The 20,054-nt window shown below is 38.5% G+C and overlaps 1 protein-coding gene across 1 annotated transcript; it reads right to left on the bottom strand.

Annotated features, from left to right (window-relative positions):
- Positions 1 to 239: 239 nt before the first annotated feature.
- LOC311151912 (nephrocan-like) lies at positions 240 to 19,932 on the bottom strand (the record flags this gene model as incomplete). The annotated part of the gene is made up of 4 exons (XM_084202625.1): positions 240 to 687; positions 3,794 to 4,695; positions 9,546 to 9,690; positions 19,820 to 19,932. 4 exons carry the CDS (start codon positions 19,930 to 19,932, stop codon positions 240 to 242), a joined length of 1,608 nt encoding a protein of 535 aa, XP_084058751.1.
- Between the last annotated feature and the right edge of the window lie 122 nt (positions 19,933 to 20,054).

Below are 20,054 nucleotides of genomic sequence, written 5' to 3'. Positions count from 1 at the left end.
CTTCCCTCAAACTACATAGTACTAATGGTATAGAAAAACAAGTGAGTTGTTCTTTTTACAATATTTAGTTCACAATGACAGCCTTACTGTAGCCCTTCTGGCACTGGCTGTTATTTCTTGTGGTACAAATAGAGCAGGAAAAGCTAATGACAGATGAGAAGACTGCTTGTCAGTAGAGACAGTGGTGGCAGTGGGCAGCTCTAGACAACTTTAAGGTTCACTAAAGATAAACTGTGACATTAATCTAATTCATAATCATAGTAATCATCATCTGTGTTCATTCCAACGCTGGAGGCCTCATTGGGTTTCATTTTCTTTCTGTCCTCTTTGCCTCTTTCCGTGGAAGACAGATTGTCTTCGCACTGCTGCAGAATCTTCTTGGAAGACATCCAGCTTTCTCCTCGGCTTTGTGCCGGCGCTGCACACTGCCCTCCCCGCACATCCGTCCCTTTGGCCACCAGTGCTCTTCTAGTTCTGAGAAGGTCACAGGTGCAGTTCCAAGGGTTCCCATCTAAATACAGGTGACGAAGACGAGGTAAATACTCCAAGACTTTGCGATCCAAGAGAGATATCTTGTTATTCCGTAAATTTAAAACCTGAAGCTGTTTCAAGTCTTTCAGCTCTTGTTCTCCAACATCCTCTATGTCGTTTCCTTTTAGATCCAATCTAGCAAGGGTGTCTGGAAGTCTGAGCAAAAATAAAACAATAGAAAGGTGTTATGATCATCATACTGTTTCTGGTAAGTGGTATTTGGTGGTGGGTATTTGTCCAGGCACATCTGATGTACTAAAATAAAGCTATCACTAAAAAATTGCAATCTTCTTCAAAAACAGATGTTCATATTGGGTTTGGGTTTTTGTTTGTTCCTTGTTTTTACGTTATAGGTGTACTGTGTGTACGCTGTTGAAATGTTTTCCCAAATTACTGTAGTTCTGACCTGTACTGACTGTTCATGCAGCTGAACTGAACAGCAGTCTTGTGCTGTATTATGAAGAAAATCAGCTGTTTAAATTAAATTGTCAAGTTTAAAAATGCTTTTTGTACTCTTCAATGCCAATGACCAAACTATAGCACCATGAAAGATCAAAAGTTTAGACAATTGTGGCAGCACTGCTCCTTCAACTACTTTTATATATGATTTGTTTAAAAGCATTTCTTAGTTCATAAATAATTATATTTTTTCCACTTGTTCTCCTGCTCTCATAAGACTCAAACATTAATCATCACAGCAGTAATCTATCTGATGATAAGCTGCTAAGAAATCACCGACAGGGAAAATAGAAATGCTTTTAAAATAGTACTTTTAAGAATTAGAACTGGTTACATTTAGAAGAAGAGAAAAAGCTGATAATCTCTGGATATGATACTGGATGGGTCAGTATAATTCTTATTTTCATATAGATTACAAATTTATATGAAAAGACCTTAATTTCAAAAGTCTTTCTCACTTACAATCTTTTCATTTCCCTCTGATATAGTTAGTGACAAATGCTTAACAGAAAAGCAAAGGCATGGAATATCTTTAATATAATTAATTTGAAAGTAACTTAAAAATCACCTTAATATGGTAGCATGCAAGGTGATGAAATTAAGAGTCAAGGTTATAGATTTTAAGGAAACTTGACTGAACCTCCCAGGGAAATGATAATCATATTACCAAGATCTATTTAGAATAGAACAGCAGTATACTACAACTGGTAAACTTATGGGTGACCCTCACTGTTTTTTGTGAAGCCAAGTTTGAACCTCTTAAGCTGAAAGATGGTTTCCAGATTTGTGAAAACTTATTTCAAAAGTGGGGCAGTTCTGTATTGTGCTGTTTTTCCTGGGGACACGAGAATTTCACGTACTGATATGGTGATTGACTTCACAAAATTTGACCTTACCAAATGCTTGTGACTGCAGTAAATCAGTTTTGAAACTTAACTGCAGACAATTGCCCAATATGACACTGTAATGTCAGAAGGGTACTCTGGGGTAAAGCCCTAGTGTCACTGATGTCAAAGGCAGTGGGAAATCACCCAAGAGGTTTATCTAAACTGATTACAGTCCAAAGCCTGACCATCAAGTCCTTAAACCTGTGAAGAGTCTTATTGTACTAATGTTAGACTTTAACTTTATGGCTATATTGTTTGACTTCAGGCTGTGTTGATCTAGAGGAAATAATGCCACTGAGTACATGATTGAGTGCCCTGCAGCTGGAAAAGGAGCCGTGCTCACTTGGGAGATGACCATGGCCGCCGCACTGTGCTACTGCCACTCTAAGGAATATCATCAGATTCTTCCTTGCATTTTCACCACACCTTGTAGGATTTTATGAAGTACAGGTCTTCTCTAAAAGTCCTGAAGATACTTGGACTTGTGGATTATTTTCTTTTCAGAAAATAAGGGAAAGGAGTTTTCTTTTTCCTCATTTCTGCCAAAAACCTGCTAATATCAATTCACTTTAGCACATCAGTCATATCTTTTAACCTTTTACACCTGACAGAGTTCTCAGATAGAACTCGAAAGTAATAATTTCTTTTTCTGTATATCCATGCTACCTGGTCATCACCAGACAATTAAGTACATAAGTTTTATTTCTTGTCATTTTTTTCACCTCTTTTATATTTACAGCCCTCCCTGGAAGTCTGTATTTACTGTTGGAATGAAAGATCCCAAATATCTCCTTAAAAGTCATACTGTTTAAAGGCTAGTAGAGAACTCCTTGCTGCTAATTCTCTTGACTACGAAAGTTGTAAAATAAGATGGATTAGACAATACTAAAGTAACTACAAAGCATTAAACATTCCTGTCGAGCTAGACAGAAATAAAATATTTATACACCACTAAATCAGTTTCTGATTATAAAGCTGTTGCCAAGTAGAGTCAAATGCTAAAGGACATGATACTAAATTAATTGAAATTTTACTTCATTATTTATTTAGGCTAGTTAAACCTGTCTACAAGCCATAAAAATAAAGTTTAACAGACCAGTTTTGTTAAAGAAGTTGATGTTAATGGAATTACTTCACTATTTTTATGCCATCTTCTTGCACAGTCTTTGGAATAATAAAATTGCTACTTTAGATCAGAACAGCCTCCATTTGGCTTAATATGCCATCTCTGATAATGGCCAGTTCCAACACTCAGATGAATGTAAGAGATCCTCTAAGCAGAGCATTAATGAACACAGTGTGCCCAAGGGGTGTTTCTTCTGTGCTCTGTTGACTGGATTTTTTCTTATAGCCTGAAGCTGGAGACTTTATATGCATTCCAAATACCTTGTAATGTGTGAATTTAATGAAGCTGGGAATGCCAATATCACTGGAAAAGCATTTTTTTTTTATCAGATTCAGCTCCCAAAATCTTAATATTTTAATAATAATAAACTTGGTGTGGCTTGGTAGAAACATCAGCTTTAAAATTGCTATCTGTCCTTTATATCAAATGCTCAATTATTTTTCTTTAGTGGGGGAAGGTAAATCTAAGTAGCAGTATAAACTTGGTAGTAAGTCTGTTGCATTCTCCTAGCAGGTTCTTCTTATTGGTGTGCTAATTAAATAAAGTGGTCTCACTGGCAGGGAGAGATGCAAAATGAGCAGATTCATTGGGAGCCACAGATGTAATGAAAGCAGCTCTAGTCCGAGACTGCTAACAGGAGTGCTAATTAGTGCTAGTTACGGCAATAGGTTTATGGTATGGACAGACTTCTACCATTACTGGGTCTGAATACCAATTTTTGGCTCTCATTCTCATAATGCAAGGGAGGAGAGATGACTCCTTGGAACCAGCTGTCCTGAGATTCACTTGCCTCAGCGGAATAGAACTGAGGAGATTCTGTTCCAGCGCCAGATTGGAAAGCTGCACACACTGCTGGAGAGCTCCTGCCTCGAATGTGCTGACAGCGTTGTTGTCAAGAAACAAGTGCTTCAGGTCTTGGAGTCCTTGAAAGTCCTGTGCTGTCACCCTTTGGATCAGATTATTGCTGCAGTCGAGTTTCTGCAGCCTGCTGGGCAGCCTGAGGGGCACAGTGTGGAGCTGGTTCTTAGAGAGCTCCAGTGTTGTTAAGTTAGGAAGAAGCTGGGCACCATCTATTGATGTCAGCTGATTTTCTGACAGAAGGAACTCAGACAGATTTTCTAGGTGTTTCACATCTCGAAGTCTCACCATTTTAAGTTGGTTTTTCTCTAATTTTAGTGACAGCAGGGATTTAGGTAGGTCAAGAGGCATTTTTGTCAGAAAGTTACCACTTAAGCTGAGAAAATGTAGACTTTGGAAAGATGCAAAGAAGTTGGTTGGAAATGAATTCAGTTTATTATCAGCCATGCTGAGATACTTCAGCCTAGGAAGCCTAAGTGGTGCAGACACAGACTCCAGGTTGTTGCCATCCAGGATCAGACTCTGTAAATTGTGAAGGGACGAAAATGCACTCGGAGGCAGAGTTGCAATCAAGTTGTTCCGAAGATCGAGCACCCTTAGTTTCATCAAACCTGCAAAATCAGATGCATGCAGAGCATTGATGGAGTTATCAGCCAGTCTTAAAATTTCAAGGCCAGATGGGAGAAAGGTGGGTATTTGCTTTAGCTGATTTTTGCACAGTTCCAGGGACTTCAAGGTGCTCAGATCTTTGAAAGTGTTGTTTTCTATTGATTCTGTGCCACTGCATGATAGGACCAGCTCTTCAAGGACTGACATTCTCCTGAAGTCAGTAAACTTAAAGAGAAAAAGAAATTAATGAAATAGTACATTTATAGATATATCCTCACTGGTTACTCCTTCTGAATGCTTGGACAATTGCTAGTATATGCTGAAAAACAATATATTTAGAATGTGAAACTAAAATAAGTGGCAACAGTAGAGGTATTACTATAGGTACCTCTGGTTTGCCAGTATTTATTTACATTTCCAGAATTTTATTGTTTAAGTCTATGCTGTGTCAGGTTTTGAGCAAACACATACATTTGAAGAAGGAATATTTTTATTTCCTCCTGGTGGATAGCCTGTATAAAATGGAAAGCTAACATCATCAGTGGCAGAAATCTTTGCAGAGAGTGGATGGTTGTTAATGTTCATTGTGCTCAATGGTACTTGCTCGAGCACTCTTGAGTTCATGATACAGTCATTTCCATAGATCAATAGTGCTGTCACTGCAGTATGTATTCCCCAGAGGGAGTACCCACAAATATCTTTACCTCTTGCTACTCTTTTGGCGGAAAGCTAAAATTCAACACTTTTCTCTCCCTCACTACCTTCTTCTTTTAAAATAAAAACGTCACATATTAATACGATCAAACCAGAAGTGTCAGATCAGCCTGGCCTGAAAAATCACCCCTGTGGAACAGTGTTTTCACAGAAACTTAGTTTTTATTAGGTGGTAATAAACAGATGCTTTGCAGTGGTAAATGGTATTTAGATGTTGACTATAACTATAATATCAAGAGGCACACAATTGTTTCATTCTTTTTCTGCTCTGTTGGAAGGTGCTTGTTTACAAAGCTTGCCATCTTGTGTCTCAAGTTAAGCAGCAAATCTAAGTGAATCTGGCAGCGCTCTCTAAGCTGAGATCGGGGAAGTATGCAATGAGGGTAAGCCAGGGAGTTCTCCAAGCTCATCAGTTGCTAAAAAATTGGTTTTATGAAATTACCAAATATGCTTCCCGTTGACCTCAGTGACTGAGTCTTAAAAAATCATTTATATGGGAATTCCCCCCAAAAAGCAGCATGAGCAGGTGTTCTGCATAGGAGTGGTGGGAAGGAGTGTCTTCATCTGTTTTCCCTTCCCATGTCCAAAGACATGTCACTGCAGGTCTCAGGCATACCACACCAGTTAGAGAGGCTAAAGTAACAGTAAGTTCTTCTTGCCATTTCCCCCAGGGCTTGGTAGCTCCCAGGACATTTTACTCTCAGTGGGGGAAGCTATACAGCCTGTTTTACAGCACAACCCCTCATCCCAGTCAGGAATCTCCATGGAGGGCAGTACAAGTCCTTTTGCAGTACAGGTGCTAAGCAGTCATTTTGTTCCATAATCCTGGATACATTTGACTATCCTACTTGTGTAAGGGAAATCAGCTCCTCAAGGTGACTGCTAAAAGATGTCTTACAGCTTCATTTTTTCAACTCTTGCATATTTTTGGGCTGTATCTCTTTATCTCAGCTACAAACTCTGCATTTTAACTTCTGTTAAAATTAAAGCTTGCACAGCTGTGAAGGACAAGTCAGATTTCATTTTGCTGTGGTATCCTTAGTTTATCTTTCAGATTAACTTCATTCTGTCTTGCAAAACAATTTCTGAATTGCAAATTTTGATGCAATTACTGAGAAAGTATAAATATGGTACCTCTATTGAAGCAGATTTCTCCATCAATTATTTTTAAATTCAATGAGGGAAGGTACCTCCATTAAAAACCTTATATTTTCAACAGTAAACAACAAAGTGGTCCAAATGATATAATTTTATTTTTCTATAATGCAGTGTTTTGTGTATAGATAGGTAAATAGCGATATAGAACTGCTGATGTCCAGTTTTGGTCATGATTAGGAAGGTGATCTTGTACATAGGAATGCGCTGCATTAGTCAAGAGCACAAAAACATAATCACATGTAATTATAAAACCATCTTATGGAAATTGAAACAATAATGAACCTTCACAATTCAACATATTTTCTCCCAGAAAATACAAAAGCAATGTTTTCTGCTTTTCCTCAGTTGATTTCTGTATGTCTCTGAGAGGCTTAATTTTCATGTTATTAAGTGACAAAGAGCTACATGAAGGTCAATGTTCAGACATTTACTCGGTAATGATGTTAGGCTTCTTAATGTGGATTATTATAATTTCTGTTTTCCACCTATTTGGTATGTGTTGCTAAGCTTTGTGACCATGCTGTTTTCAGACTTAAATATTTATCCATGCTTTTATAAACCACCCAATCTTTCTAATACAAATCAAAACATATTTGAAAGCCCACCAGATCTTTTTTGCTAGGAAGCAGTGTTTTATTCTCTAACTGGATTGCTTGTAAAATGATACTGTTATAGCTTTATATTTTAAAACATTGATCTCCTGAAAGTGGATCTAATATGCTGTTATTTAATACAAACATTTTAAGGAATTTGATGGTTTAATTACCTTTCTTTTTTTTTTTGGCTTTTGAGTTGCTGTGACCTGGGATATGTTTTAAGCAGTTTTTTTAAAACAGTTCCCTATGCTGGAGGCAAGGTAAATTATATTATTTTAGCAGATAAAACCCCACTTATTAATATACTTAGATCTAAACTAAATTTTAAATTAAGGGTAAAAAGGTTATAGTTGATCTGCAAGTCAAGGAGGAAGCAGAAAATATCGGAAAAAGATGCTAAAATTAATCTAGTTTTGCTGTTATAAAGCCTTTTTATAACAAACCCCAGGTTGTAAAATTACCAAAAGCAAAAGTGCCAGCCACTGTTTTTAATGCTGATCAGCCCTGTCAGAACAAATACAAAATTGACCAGGGTAAAAAAAAAAAAGATCTACTATTTTTCTTAGGTTTTTTTTTTTTTTACATACTGGATTTAGCATACAAACATATATTCTTTTTAAAAATATTGTTTCTTCACAATTTTAATAATAATCAGTGCAAATTAAGCTGCAGAACTAATTGAAACAGTATTTTTTTATTCTTCTGAGGCACCTAATTGCCAAACCATAATATTTGTGAATGCTTAGATATAAAAGTCTCTTGGAGGTCAGCTGTGGGAACTCTGGGCTTCCATTCAACTTCTTTAGTTGAAAGTATGTTAATTTCTCTATGAGTGGGTAAATAAAAGAATTTTAAAAACCAAGCAAATAAAAATATCGAAATAAAACCAGCCAAATGAACAAAAATCCTACACCAAAACCCTAAAATCCTATAGAGTTATTTCAGTGCTTGCATGTACTTTACAAGCCAGTGGAATCGCTCAGCTGTGTAAAATTAAGTATAGGTATTTATGATGTCAAGACCTTAGAAGTATAATTTGTTGCATGGGGAAAAAAAGAAAAAAATGTATCCAAGGACCCAGTGTAATCTCGAGGAAACAGCCTACATAACTACAAGGAGGTAGTGTGAAGGGACTTCTTTCCTTTCAGGGTAAAGTCAGGAGTAGCAGTACGGCAGACTCGTGGAATTAATGTATAAAGTGAAAAACTCTCTTCTTAGATGGTTTCACACACCATTTGTTTTGATTGGTCATAAAACAGTTATCCCACCACTTCATTCACTTATACCCAACATTTAAATGCTTTATGACACCTGTCTTTTGCTCTAGTCAGAACCTAGGGCTACTTGTAACTACGGACTTGCTTACAGGTATGGACAACTAGCCTAAGAAATGGAAAATGCCCCATCTTACTTATCTTGGAAAGAAAATAATGGGGAGGAGGAGGGAGAAAATGTGTTTCCTAATACAGAATTCATTCTTTTGTTTACTCCGAGTATAGCTAAATCACACCAATGTTTGACTCTTGTGGGTGTGTGAGATAAAACAAGAAAACCAGAGATATTAGCAGCAGTCAAAAGAGTAAACTTTCTCAGTGGAAAACTGTACAATGACTATTTCTCAGTGGGAAACAGGCATTGTAGATGCTGCTCTAAGCTGCCTTCCACCCTATTTCATTTAGTGCTGAGGGTGAAATCAAAGATGCATTTCAGAGCACTGAAATTTTTGTAAGAGAAATTGTATCTCATTTGAATTGCACATTTCTTATTATTTGTAGTAAATTGATACACAGCAAGCATGTGTAATACAAGTGGTTATATTTCCCTTGTGTCTATCTATACAAGGTGAATTTATTAAATAAAGATATTTATTCCAGGGTAGGAAACAAAGAAGCACCATTCCAGAGTGCAGTGCAAGATGAGCATAAGCTGATGCCTTTAATAAAGTGAACCAGTGGTGCCTCAAGAAAGCCAGAATAAACTTTTTCAATAGCACAAACAGCTGGCAGCTTTGGTTGGAAGCTGCTCTCATTTATGTGGGTTATTAGATAGGCCTGGCCTTACTTTTAGAAACATCTCATGCTGTGCCTTAGACTCAAACTTACTTCCTCTGCCATTTCTACTAGCAGTTGTACCTGACACTTGCAGCTCGAGAGGGGAAAAAAGAGCTTCAATTTCATTCATTAAGAAAATTATTCTAATGACATAAGCCCTTTCATTTTACTGTGAAAAAGTGTTCTATTGTACCAAAAATAGAAAATGCTTTGAACAGGTTCAAAAATTACTCTGAAGGTAATCGGTTTTTTGACCACATATAAAACCAGTCAACCTTTGGCTGCTAGTTTAAAATACTATTTTTTTGAGTTTCATACAAAATATAATTTCGACAGTGTGAACTAGTGCTTGGAGCTGCAGGAACATGAAAACACTACAGGAATATATTTACATATCCTTAAACAGTAAGTAAAAATAAAACCAGATCTGGCAGCACTTCATCAGTTTTTAGAACATGGAATAAGATTCTCTCCTCACTAGATGCCACCACCATCTGGGAAGTCCAACTTTCAGTTACAGTGCAGTACAAAAAGTATTTTTTCTGGGTTTTCTTACCTGGAGTTGCTTAATTTTGCTGTGGCTGATGTAGAGTTTCCTGGTGGTAAAAGGAATTTCTCTGGGAATCTCTGTAGCCCTGTAGCATTGCACTGACTGGGCAGGGTCACAGCTGCATCTTCTCGGGCAAGTGGTACTTAGAGCACTGTGAAAAGACAAGACAACTAAAAGGCAAGACAAATACATCTTCCAAAACAGGAACTCTGGAATTGCCTCAGCAACATACAGCTTGAATTAAGCGCCGAAGCCCTTTTATACCATGAAATCTGATAAAAGGATATTATGACTGTGTATTTTATCCCAGTGAAAAAACAGCAAAAACAATACTGTAATTTGCCTGGGTTAAAATGTTGGCAGGCATTACAAAGAGTGAGAAACTTAAACAATGATAAGGTGCCTTTACATTTGTAGGTATGTGAAATTAGTGTTATTTATTACCTGACAGCTAATCTGCAAACATCCATATTATCTTCAGTTTCCTAGTTTTGTTAAATGTGACACCATGGAATTAGTGGAGAAAAGATAAAGAGCTGTTTTATAGTAGGGCTGTAAAACCTTTGTATCTTCTGTGACCCAGTATTAGAAACAGTAAAAACACAACTACAGCCAACACAGGCTTTTTTGCTCTTCCTCTTGCGTTATTCAGACCACCATCCAAAACCTCAAAACTCAGGCTGCTACTATTTTAAAGCTAAAATATTCATTCGTTTTCTTAATATCTGTGGTACAGCTGAGTGCTTCTGACTGGACAAAAAAATCACCTCTTCTTGTGTAATTCCCATAAATCAAAATTTAATTATTCTTGTATTTGAAAATTATAAATGGGAAATGTTTGAAAGCATTTAGTATAAATCAAGCGGTAGATAATCAATAAGACCTATTTACTACATGACAGATGGAGAACAGAAAGATTTCCCCTAGAGTTTTCTCTGTGCTTATTAGTGCTTCTCTGACATGTCTGCTAGCTGTGCCAGCTGGAGATGTAAAGTTTTGAAGGGCATACGGTTTTGGTTGTGATCGTTTTCCTTTGCACTCAAGCAGTTTATAACATACAAAGCAGTGTGCTTCTGAAACCTTTGTATCTTATCACACTGATCTGCTTTGCACTGTTACCTGCTTGCTTCCATCCTCTCCATCATATCTTGAGAAGCAGGTAATCCTTTTCCTTAAATGCAGACTAGGCTAGTTATTTTTCCACGCAGATAATGTCAAGTTGATTTGACAAATGGATAACAGTCCTTGATGGGAATGCCTTTTGGATGCAGCTGGGCTTACACTGGACAATTGCCATATTCCTTCCTGAAGATCCTTCTGTCTTCCTTAATCCTCTATACTGTGAGTGCAGAACTGCAAGCCAGCATCTGCTAAACCAAGCAACAAGAGCAGAAACCTTTTCCAAAAGCAGCCTGTGAAATTGGCATGTTTAACAAGCTATGCAGAAAAATACTGCCTGACTTATGCCATAGTGATCACTTGAGCAAAAATGAGTGAGTGGGCAGCTTTAGCAGCTGTGCATTTAAAGAAGTGTTTTAATGTATCTCAGTCTAGGATTTGATACTTGGCTTGTGGCTTTGACTTTCTTTTTTCCCTGTAAGAGTCAAAGTATTGAGAAAAAAGTGTAAATCCTTTCTGCATACTGACAGCTACTTGTGGTGTATTTCTTTGATTCCATCTTTCCACTGATTTGGGTTTACATTCTGATGCGACTAAGACAGTAATGCTCAGCATACTATGTAGGAATTTCTCTTGCTTAAAAATGTCGTCAAAACCAACTGCTTTCTGCTCCTGGAAGGTCAAAAGAAAGGAAGATCCAACCCCATGGTTTAGTTTTGAGATCTCTAGAGTACTGCAGTCAGTCTGCAGATCCCTGTAAGAGTCATAGATTGCATCCTTCCCTGTTTTGTAAATTTTAGGTCAGTCAGCCGATGTCAGAATTCCCAGCTGTGGTTACAAGGTAATTGCACCATAGTCAGGTGCAATATTCTTGGCTCTTGGCATTTTTGTGTAATGTCTCTATCCTTGGTATTTTCAACCTAATGAAAGAAAACCTTGGTTTAATAGTTCATTTCCATTATATTTACAACAATGATTTAATCAAGAATGATGTTATATATCCATTAATTTCTCATATATGTCTGCTTTTGGTAGCTAGGTAATTTAAAGCAGTAGCTATAAAAGATGATGTCCTATTAAACCTATTCTGTACAAATTTCACACCAGAGCTGATGACTTTTCTTTTGCATAAAATTATGACTTGTGGTCATTTATTGACTGTAGGAGACCTGATGGCAGCAGAACAGACAAAGAGTCCCAGAACTGTATGAGCATAAGCTTAGCAGGAAGTTGTGGGCTATGCAATAATTAAAAAAAAACAAAACCAAAACCAAATCAACCAAACAAAAAACCCCCCGCCAAAACAAAACAAAAAAACCAAACCAAAATGAACCCCTTCCCCCCAAAAAAAGATTTATAAACATTCCAGAATCTCTGTACTGGGCATAGCACTGCTGGCCCATGAGTTGCACACCTCACAGCACACTATAAGGAAGATGAATCACTGTGGCCATTTCCTGCCAGCAGTTTTTATGCAAACTCTCCCCAGCTTTTGATGGGGATTCCTGTGCAGGACTAAAGGCATGATGTAGCACTCCATCACTTCTGTGTCAGAAAGAATGAGCAATAGCACCCAAACCTGCCCCTGTGAGAAGTCCCAGAGACATCCTACACTGTGTGTGCTTTAACCAAAGATAAACATTTCAGATCAAAACCTGCAAAATCCCAAATCTGTGTCAGACATTGTCTTGTTGGTAGCTAATAAGGACATTGATTAAATATTTTGGACAAATTTGGATAAAGCACAAGCTTGATTTGCTGGAAATTAGATCTTTCAGGATTGCTGCTTTTATTTCAAATCTGAAGTAGGGCTCATAAAGGACTGTAAAATTTGGTGTTTTTTTTCCAAATATCTCAATTAGCCAAAGAAAAATATGCTATTTTTGTACAAGCCTTTCCTCACACAATATTTCAGCAGTGTATGGGCCCTTTCTTTCTTCACCAAAGTAACAGGTTTGACAAAAGCACACATATTCAGGTCAAGACATAACTTTATAACCTAAGATTTAGAAAATGGCATGAAAGTAAGATGACATTAAAATGGGAAGAATGAACCTGCAAAACTCTTGTTATGGCATGTTTAGAAATGTCTGAAGAAAACCTATAAACCTGCAGGTGGATCCCTTGTAATGTACCTGATGGCACAGACCATGCAAAGGAAGATGCTGTCTTATCACAAAAGACATGGAGAAGCTGAGCTTTTGCAGTTGGGGTGTCCCTTGCCTATGGAAAAGAAAAATTGCAGTGAAAGTCCAGCTCAGGGCTTGCACAGGACACAGACAGGAGCTTGATCCCTGAGGGATGTCACAAGCAGAAGCAGTTTGGCAAGTAGGAACTGCTAAGTGATGGCGTATGCTCTAAAGAATCCTTGGCATATTTCATGCCATATGCTATCAAGTGCCTGCCACTCAGTACATGTGAATTTATAATTATTTTTTGCTGGAGTTTTTTAATTTGGATTTGGACCAGTTTTTCATAGGGACAGCAAATGGCATTTGTCTGCTGCAAAGGTTACCTTCAATCAAGCACTTCTCTTCAGAGTGGATCAGGCTGCTAAGGGAAACATTGTTTTTCAAAATATTATGTGTCTCTTGATCATCTGTTGAAATGTCCTGAAATGCTTTACAGAAATGTTTCCTAAGCAAAGAGCCTCAGAGGGTTACACTGAATCAAGAATGTCAGCAAATGGATTCTAGTCCAATTATCAAGACCTAATTAATATACAGGTTATAAATTTATTTAAAATTATTTTGTGTTTTAATGCTACAAAGCAGAGTTTCACAAAAACAATCAGAGACCTGTCTGGAAAAAAAGAAATGTATCTCAATTTTCTTAAGCCAAGAATTTTGTGGAACTATTTTTATCCATTTTCATAGTATGTGGAGAAGGTGCGTTCTAACTCCAGGCAAGGTCATCTTCATACACTGGAAACAGCTGCTGGATGAGTTAAAGCAGATTTTTCTTCCACACAAAAAGGTATGTTTCCTTTTCTTCCTCCATGCTGGCAATACAGAGGAGATGCAAGTGATAACCCCTTAGGAATTTCTTGCATTTCGCTTGTCCAGGGCACATTTGCATTCCAGAGGAACTAGCACAGCAAAGCAGATTGAAAGGAATGAAATTTTGTTAAATAGAAATTCACATATTGAGGATTTTTACTCATTGCCAGTTTTATTAGTACTAAGGGATTCTAGCCCAGATCAGAGGCATCTGGGGCAGGCACCCCACAAAAAACAATCCACCTGGAGGAGGTCAATTTACATAATTTCATACACATATGCCACTAATAATGCTGTAACTGGCCTTCAAAGTACTGTAGACAATGGCATCGACTTGATGGAGGAATGTTTTTCATTAATTGAGCCACAGAGAGCTCTGCCCATAAAACCAGAGATTAGGGTATGGTATAATGACAGTTTCCTATTAATGACATTATAAGTAATTTCCAAAAAGGAATTAAAAGGAGGGAAGTAAAGAGGGTAGATCTGATTGCTGAGTCTGTTCTCAGCCTAGAATTAAACACAGAGGGCTTTTGTATGTGAACAGTTATATAAGATCTGTAATTAATGTATGTGAGATCCTGTCTTGTGCAGTACCACCTAAAAGTCAAGTGGAAGGGAAGGATTATCCAGTCAATAAGGAACTGAAAAATCAATGGAACTTTGCTAGTTCTGTAGGGAACAAGTTTGCTCTGGCCCTTCCATTTCCTGTGAATATCTGTAGCTTTTAAAGCAGCCTGCTCATAACTGAGCATCCAACAGAATCAGAATGGAGCTTAAATTGTAAAAATCGGCTGCTTTTCAAACTGCAAGGCACAGGACTCTGAAACAGCAGTTTTTAAATTATACACACTGTGTGCATAGAAAGAGGGTTTCATTCTTGCATGCTGTAAAGCTGAACATTTTTGGCATGTCTTTCATTCATTTTTTAAAGCAAAACAAAAATTCAGAATGAAAATAGCTAAGCATAAGTGTATACTTAGAAATAGGCATGAGACTAAGATCACAACAGCACTCTAAAAAAGAAAAGCTGGTCTGAAAAGTGACCTGTGAGAGCAATAGGGAGTGGGTATTCAGAATAGTCAGCAGTAAACTGTTGCACCCATGGACTGTAAAATGCAGCCAACTATGAACTAGCTAGGTCTGCAAGGCAGGAATCACCTAAAATATAAACCCCAAAATCTCTGGGGTTTGTCAGCAGAAATTTTCTGTAATGACAACCGAAAATGTGTGGCTGTTCAAGTATCATTACAAATGGACAACTCCCTCCTCTGTTTCAGAAAGGAGTGTGCTTTAGACAGGCACATTCTAATCATCTTCTCTAACTCCTTTTCTTGCTTTACCATCTCTGATTTTCTCCCACACTTTGATGCTGTTAGATATTACCTGTTTTCTCTCCATTTCCCCTTTGGTGCCCCCACTTGTGACTGCACAACCACCCACGCAATGCAACCACGCAAGATGCTTCACACAAACCACACAGAAGGTGGCCTTGACATGTGCAGGCACTGCAGCCTGGCACGCACAGCTGGGCAGCTGCAATTACAGAGGGTGAACTGACCCTCGTGTGCAAACACACATGTTTATATTGTAAATTCTTTGTGCAGAGGCTGGGGCTAACCAAAGGTTTGCATTCTATCTCACACAACACTTTCCCAGTCTAGGCTTGGACACTAGATACCAAATCTACAGCATTGGAGATGTCGATCCAAGTAATTTATTTTTAAATTTTGATTCAGGTATTACTTTGGATTTTTTTTTTTTTTTTGGTCTGAAAATATGTCCTCCTCATGCTTAAGGTCATTTACTCTTAAAGCTTGAAGCAAGTTTCCAGATGATTAATTAGGTACTCCAGTAATCAGTTAAAGTATGCAGGTTTTAATTTATGAAGGACCATTTGTACTTAAATGTACTTAATAACAGTGTAATAAGGAGATCTCATGTTCTCTCTCCGTTTTCTAAAATAACTGAAATTATGTACATAAATTATATGTGGAGGAATTAACTGGTGATTAGCTTCACCAGCTCTATCACTCCATAGATAAGGTCAAAGGAGCAGATCACAAAGCTTTCAGTGAAATCTCTGACATTGAAGGCAGCAAATCCAAATTCTTCTTGACATATAACTTGCTTCAACTGTATGATTGTTAGAAATGCTCCTTGTAGAAAGGATTCTTACTGCTGGACCAGCTGACTTAGACTACTGCTGTTCTTTAAATGTTCTTCAATTACTTTGTTGATGTTATCAGGGTGTAGTATGCTACAGTTTACTCTAAATTGATTTAATCTAATTGAAGGCCAAAACTACTAACCTTTCTTAGGTTCAATTCCATAATTACTGCACAGCCTCCTTACAGAACAGAGCTATGGTTGCTCTAGGGGATTTTGGGAGGCATTTCAAGGGTAACTGGAATTGATGAGAATTTTCTAGGGGACCTGCAAGCATAATTTTGAGATAACTAAATTATTCATGTGTTTACCCTTAAAAGCAAGTGATACTTGTTTTTACTTTCAACTCCTCTTTTACACAGTATTTCTAGTGAGGAATATAAATAGCTAATGATAGCTACATTTACTGATTTTTTAAAAAATGTTTCTTTAAGCATTTCTTCTCTTTTATCCATAAGCCAGTATGCATTAGACAGATACTATGCTGCAGGTAAGCTTCTAAAAGGATTGTATTTGAGAAGCTAATCTTTGGGTGGAATAAGTGGAGACAAAACCTTGTTTGAGTGGTGAAATGTAAGGACATGCAAAGCAAAGGTAGTACTGATAAGGAATGAAAGAATTAAAAGTAATGACCACAGAACTCTGATATCACTGTAGATAAAGACAATTAAAGATAGGGTGAGACTAACCCCTAAGCTAAAGGAAAAGGACACTAAAAACCCAAGAATAAGTGATTCTTTAAAAAGAAGCAGTCATACATAAATTACAGGTCTAAGTTTTTGAAGGCAGTATTTGCTATAGATATGTTACATGGTAACTATGGGAAACTTCTCTGTCGAGATAAGGAGATACTGTTCAAATGAATGATAGAGATATATGAGCAGAAACAGCCAATTTTTGGCTAAGTGATGCATTACTGTTCCATTACAAAAAGGCAAAGAATGTAACAGAATTCTGTAGGTACTTCTCCAGTGCAGTACCAGACTCAAAGTCAAAGCTAACATAAAAACTGATAGTCCTGAAATAATAAATTCTTTTGTGTGGCTGAAATAATTGAAACAATAAAATTAGTTTGGCTTTTGATCCAGCAAATACTTTGATTTTCTGTTGGATGCTGTTGTGCAAAAAAAGACAGTTGATACAGCTGTGAAGAATGAAAATCAGGATGAAGGTCAGGCAAATGCTCTGTGCAGCTGGACTCCCTCCAAAGCATTTACAGCCTTTCCTCAGCTCCTATTCTGAATACACTGATTTACAAAGCCAGAATGTTTTCTCTAGGTGTATGTAAAGGTGTCTGTAGCTTTTGTTTCCACCATGGATGGGCTTAACAGTAAGAGAATCCCCCATTAGTCACCCATTCTGTTACTCCCTATCTTCAATAGCAGGGCAGACAATTTGAGTGGTGCACTGGTTTTGTCTAGGGTAGTTTTCTTCACAGTAGTTAGTGTGGGGCTGTATTTTGGATTTGTGCTGAGCACAGAGTTGATAATGTTTGGTTTTGCTATTGCTGAGCAGGGCTTACACATAGCCAAGGCCTTCTGTGTTTTTTGTACTGCCATACTGGCAAGGAAAGTTGGGAGTACATGGGAAGCTGGGAGAAGACACAACCAGGACAGCTGACCACAACTGATTAAAGGGATATTCCTGACCAAATGACATAATGCTCAGTATATACAGTGGGGAGAAGAAGGAGAGAAAAAAGTGGGAGATGTTTGGATGATGGTGTTTGGCTTCCCAAGTAACCATTTTACGTTATGGGGCTGTGATGAGTAATGGGATAATTGACTCTCACAATTAATGGACAAATATCGTGTATATAGGTTAAGAAAAGGTTATAGATTTATAGTTATGTTTTACCCCCTCATGTGGTTATCAAGGGACAACGGGAGTTGGGACATCTGGGAGGGCTGGCTTGTCATTATGGTGACATCTGACCTCCAACCAGGATTTGAGGAAGAGATCTCCACCACTGGACAGTGAAGAAGGGGTTGATGGACAGAACTTTGGGAGGGGTTAAAGGGTTAAAAGGGAAAAACCTCCGTTGTGAGGGCACTGAGCACATGGGGGGGGGGAAATCTTTTGCTTCCAGCGCCGGAACCTTTTTTCTTTATTCAGTCTTCTGTTGTATTTTTGATAAGGTTTAATAAACCTTCCTAAACCATGAAAAGTGAGTAGCTATTTCTCTCAAGGCCCTGCTCCTCTGGAAATGGCTGAACACCTGCCTGCCCACGAGAAACAGTGAATTATGTTTTTGTTTGCTTACTCAGTTTTTACTCTCCCTATTAAACTGTCTAAACCCACAAGCTTTCTACCTTTTACCCTCCTGATTCTGTCCCCTGTCCTGCTGGTGGGGCAATGAGTGAGCGGCTGCATAGGGCTGTGGTGAAACCACAAAAAAGGGTAAAGGGCAAGTGAACGGGTTTGTAACAACACTTTGTCAGCTCCTTGTCAAGCCTACAATAGCAGGTCCCAGAGGAAATGTGATACCTACTGGTAGTGGTGAAGTTTGCTTTTATCAAGCTCTTCTGAAAGCACAGATTAATGGAAGTACAATTCCTTCCTGCTCTGACATATCTCTTCGCATTCCAGGTGACTGGTCTAAGCACTGAGCTGTAAAGTGGTGTCTTTCTGTCAATCTGTGTTCCAATCAATTATTTATGCAAAGTGGAGAAAGGAAACAAGCTCACCCCGGGATGCCCTTCAGCCCCAGGGCTGTGTGTGAGAGGTGCTTGTGCCCCACCATTATCTTGGTTTCCCCTCCACTGACTGGAGGGTCCCTGTGCTCCCCCTCTCTGGTGCTGGCAGAGTAGTTTGTGTAGGCAGGATTAGGGTCCTGGTCTGGGTTGAAGTGATCCGCTCTCTCTTTTGAGGTGGAATTGCAGCTTCAGTGCAATAAAAACAACCTGCATGTGTTCTCCACGAGAGAAATAAACTTAATAAAGCTCCCACTGAATTCAACATCAGAATTGCAGCATTTCAAAGGAGATGAGCTGTAAGCAAGGAGAGTGCCTTGGAGAAAGCACCCATGCACTTATTCCCTAAAATTTGTTTTCATTTTCAGAACCAGCATGAGCTTAAAAAAAGCAAATACATTTTATGTGGTTCATCCTGCAATTCATTGGTGCTTCTAGAGATGCAACGGTGCTGGCAGTAGTCCATTTGGGACTAGGCTAGATATTAAGAAGGAATTCTTTACTCTGTGGTTGGTGAGACTGGGACATGTTGCCCAGAGAAGCTGTGGATGCTCCATCCCTAGCAGTGCTCAAGGCCAGGCTGGATAAGACCTCAAGCAACCCATTTTAGTGGGAGCTGTCCCTGCACATGGCAGGAGAGTTAGGGCTAGATGGTCCCTTCCAAGCCTTAATGTTCTATGGTTCTACAATTTCATTCAATAGTTGCAAACTTGCATCTTTTCTAAGCACAAGCAACGGATGTGTCTCTGCAAATCCTGCTGTGTGGTTTGTACATTCTCAGCACCTGGGTGAATACAGTAGTGCAGACTCCCTTATATATCAAAATGACCATATATACTCCAAAATGACCCAGCTTCCCAATTCAGCATGGCTCCACTTTAAGTTCTCAAGTGTGGGCAATTTGTAAGTCATAGATGTCTTTTGTATCTATTAGCTCAAATGCAGCCCTTGTCCATATTGCAGAAGTTACTGCAGTGATAGCTCAGAAAGTGAAAAAGCTTTTCCCAAAGCTAAACCCGTTGTCATTGCTTTATCTAATGATGCCATCTCTCACCTCACCCCTCTGCTACTGCTTTCCCTATCAGTAGTGGAGGTTGTTTCCATGGTATGTAAGTCACCATCATCCCACTTTGTGAAGTTTTCTCAGTTTCTGTATGTTTCCCTTCATGCTTTAGATCTTCAGGGGTTGCAATATTGCCATCTTCTAGTGCCTCATTCAAGCAGTGACGCTTCTGAGCGAAGCTGTGGCTTTAGCATGGCATCTGTCTGCTTCCTCTTGGGCACTTCTGTGCACAGATACCTCTGTATTTGTACTTCTCTGTTACATTTATTCATCCTTCCCTCGATGTAGTTGCACCGTAAATTCACGTTGTTCAGGGCAAGGTCCGCATTCTTTTTCTTTACTATGTACATATTCTTATTCTTCACTATGTACCAACGTAGCCTGGCTCTGTATGGACTATATCTCTACATAAAACTGGCCATAATTACAATAATATGCCCGAGGACGCTCCCAGTGCCCGGGACGGGGACGC

Source organism: Fringilla coelebs (genome assembly GCF_963513975.1).
Source record: "Fringilla coelebs genome assembly, chromosome: 3".
Classification (NCBI taxonomy): Eukaryota; Metazoa; Chordata; class Aves; order Passeriformes; family Fringillidae; genus Fringilla; species Fringilla coelebs.
This window is presented reverse-complemented; position numbering and strand designations above follow the sequence as displayed.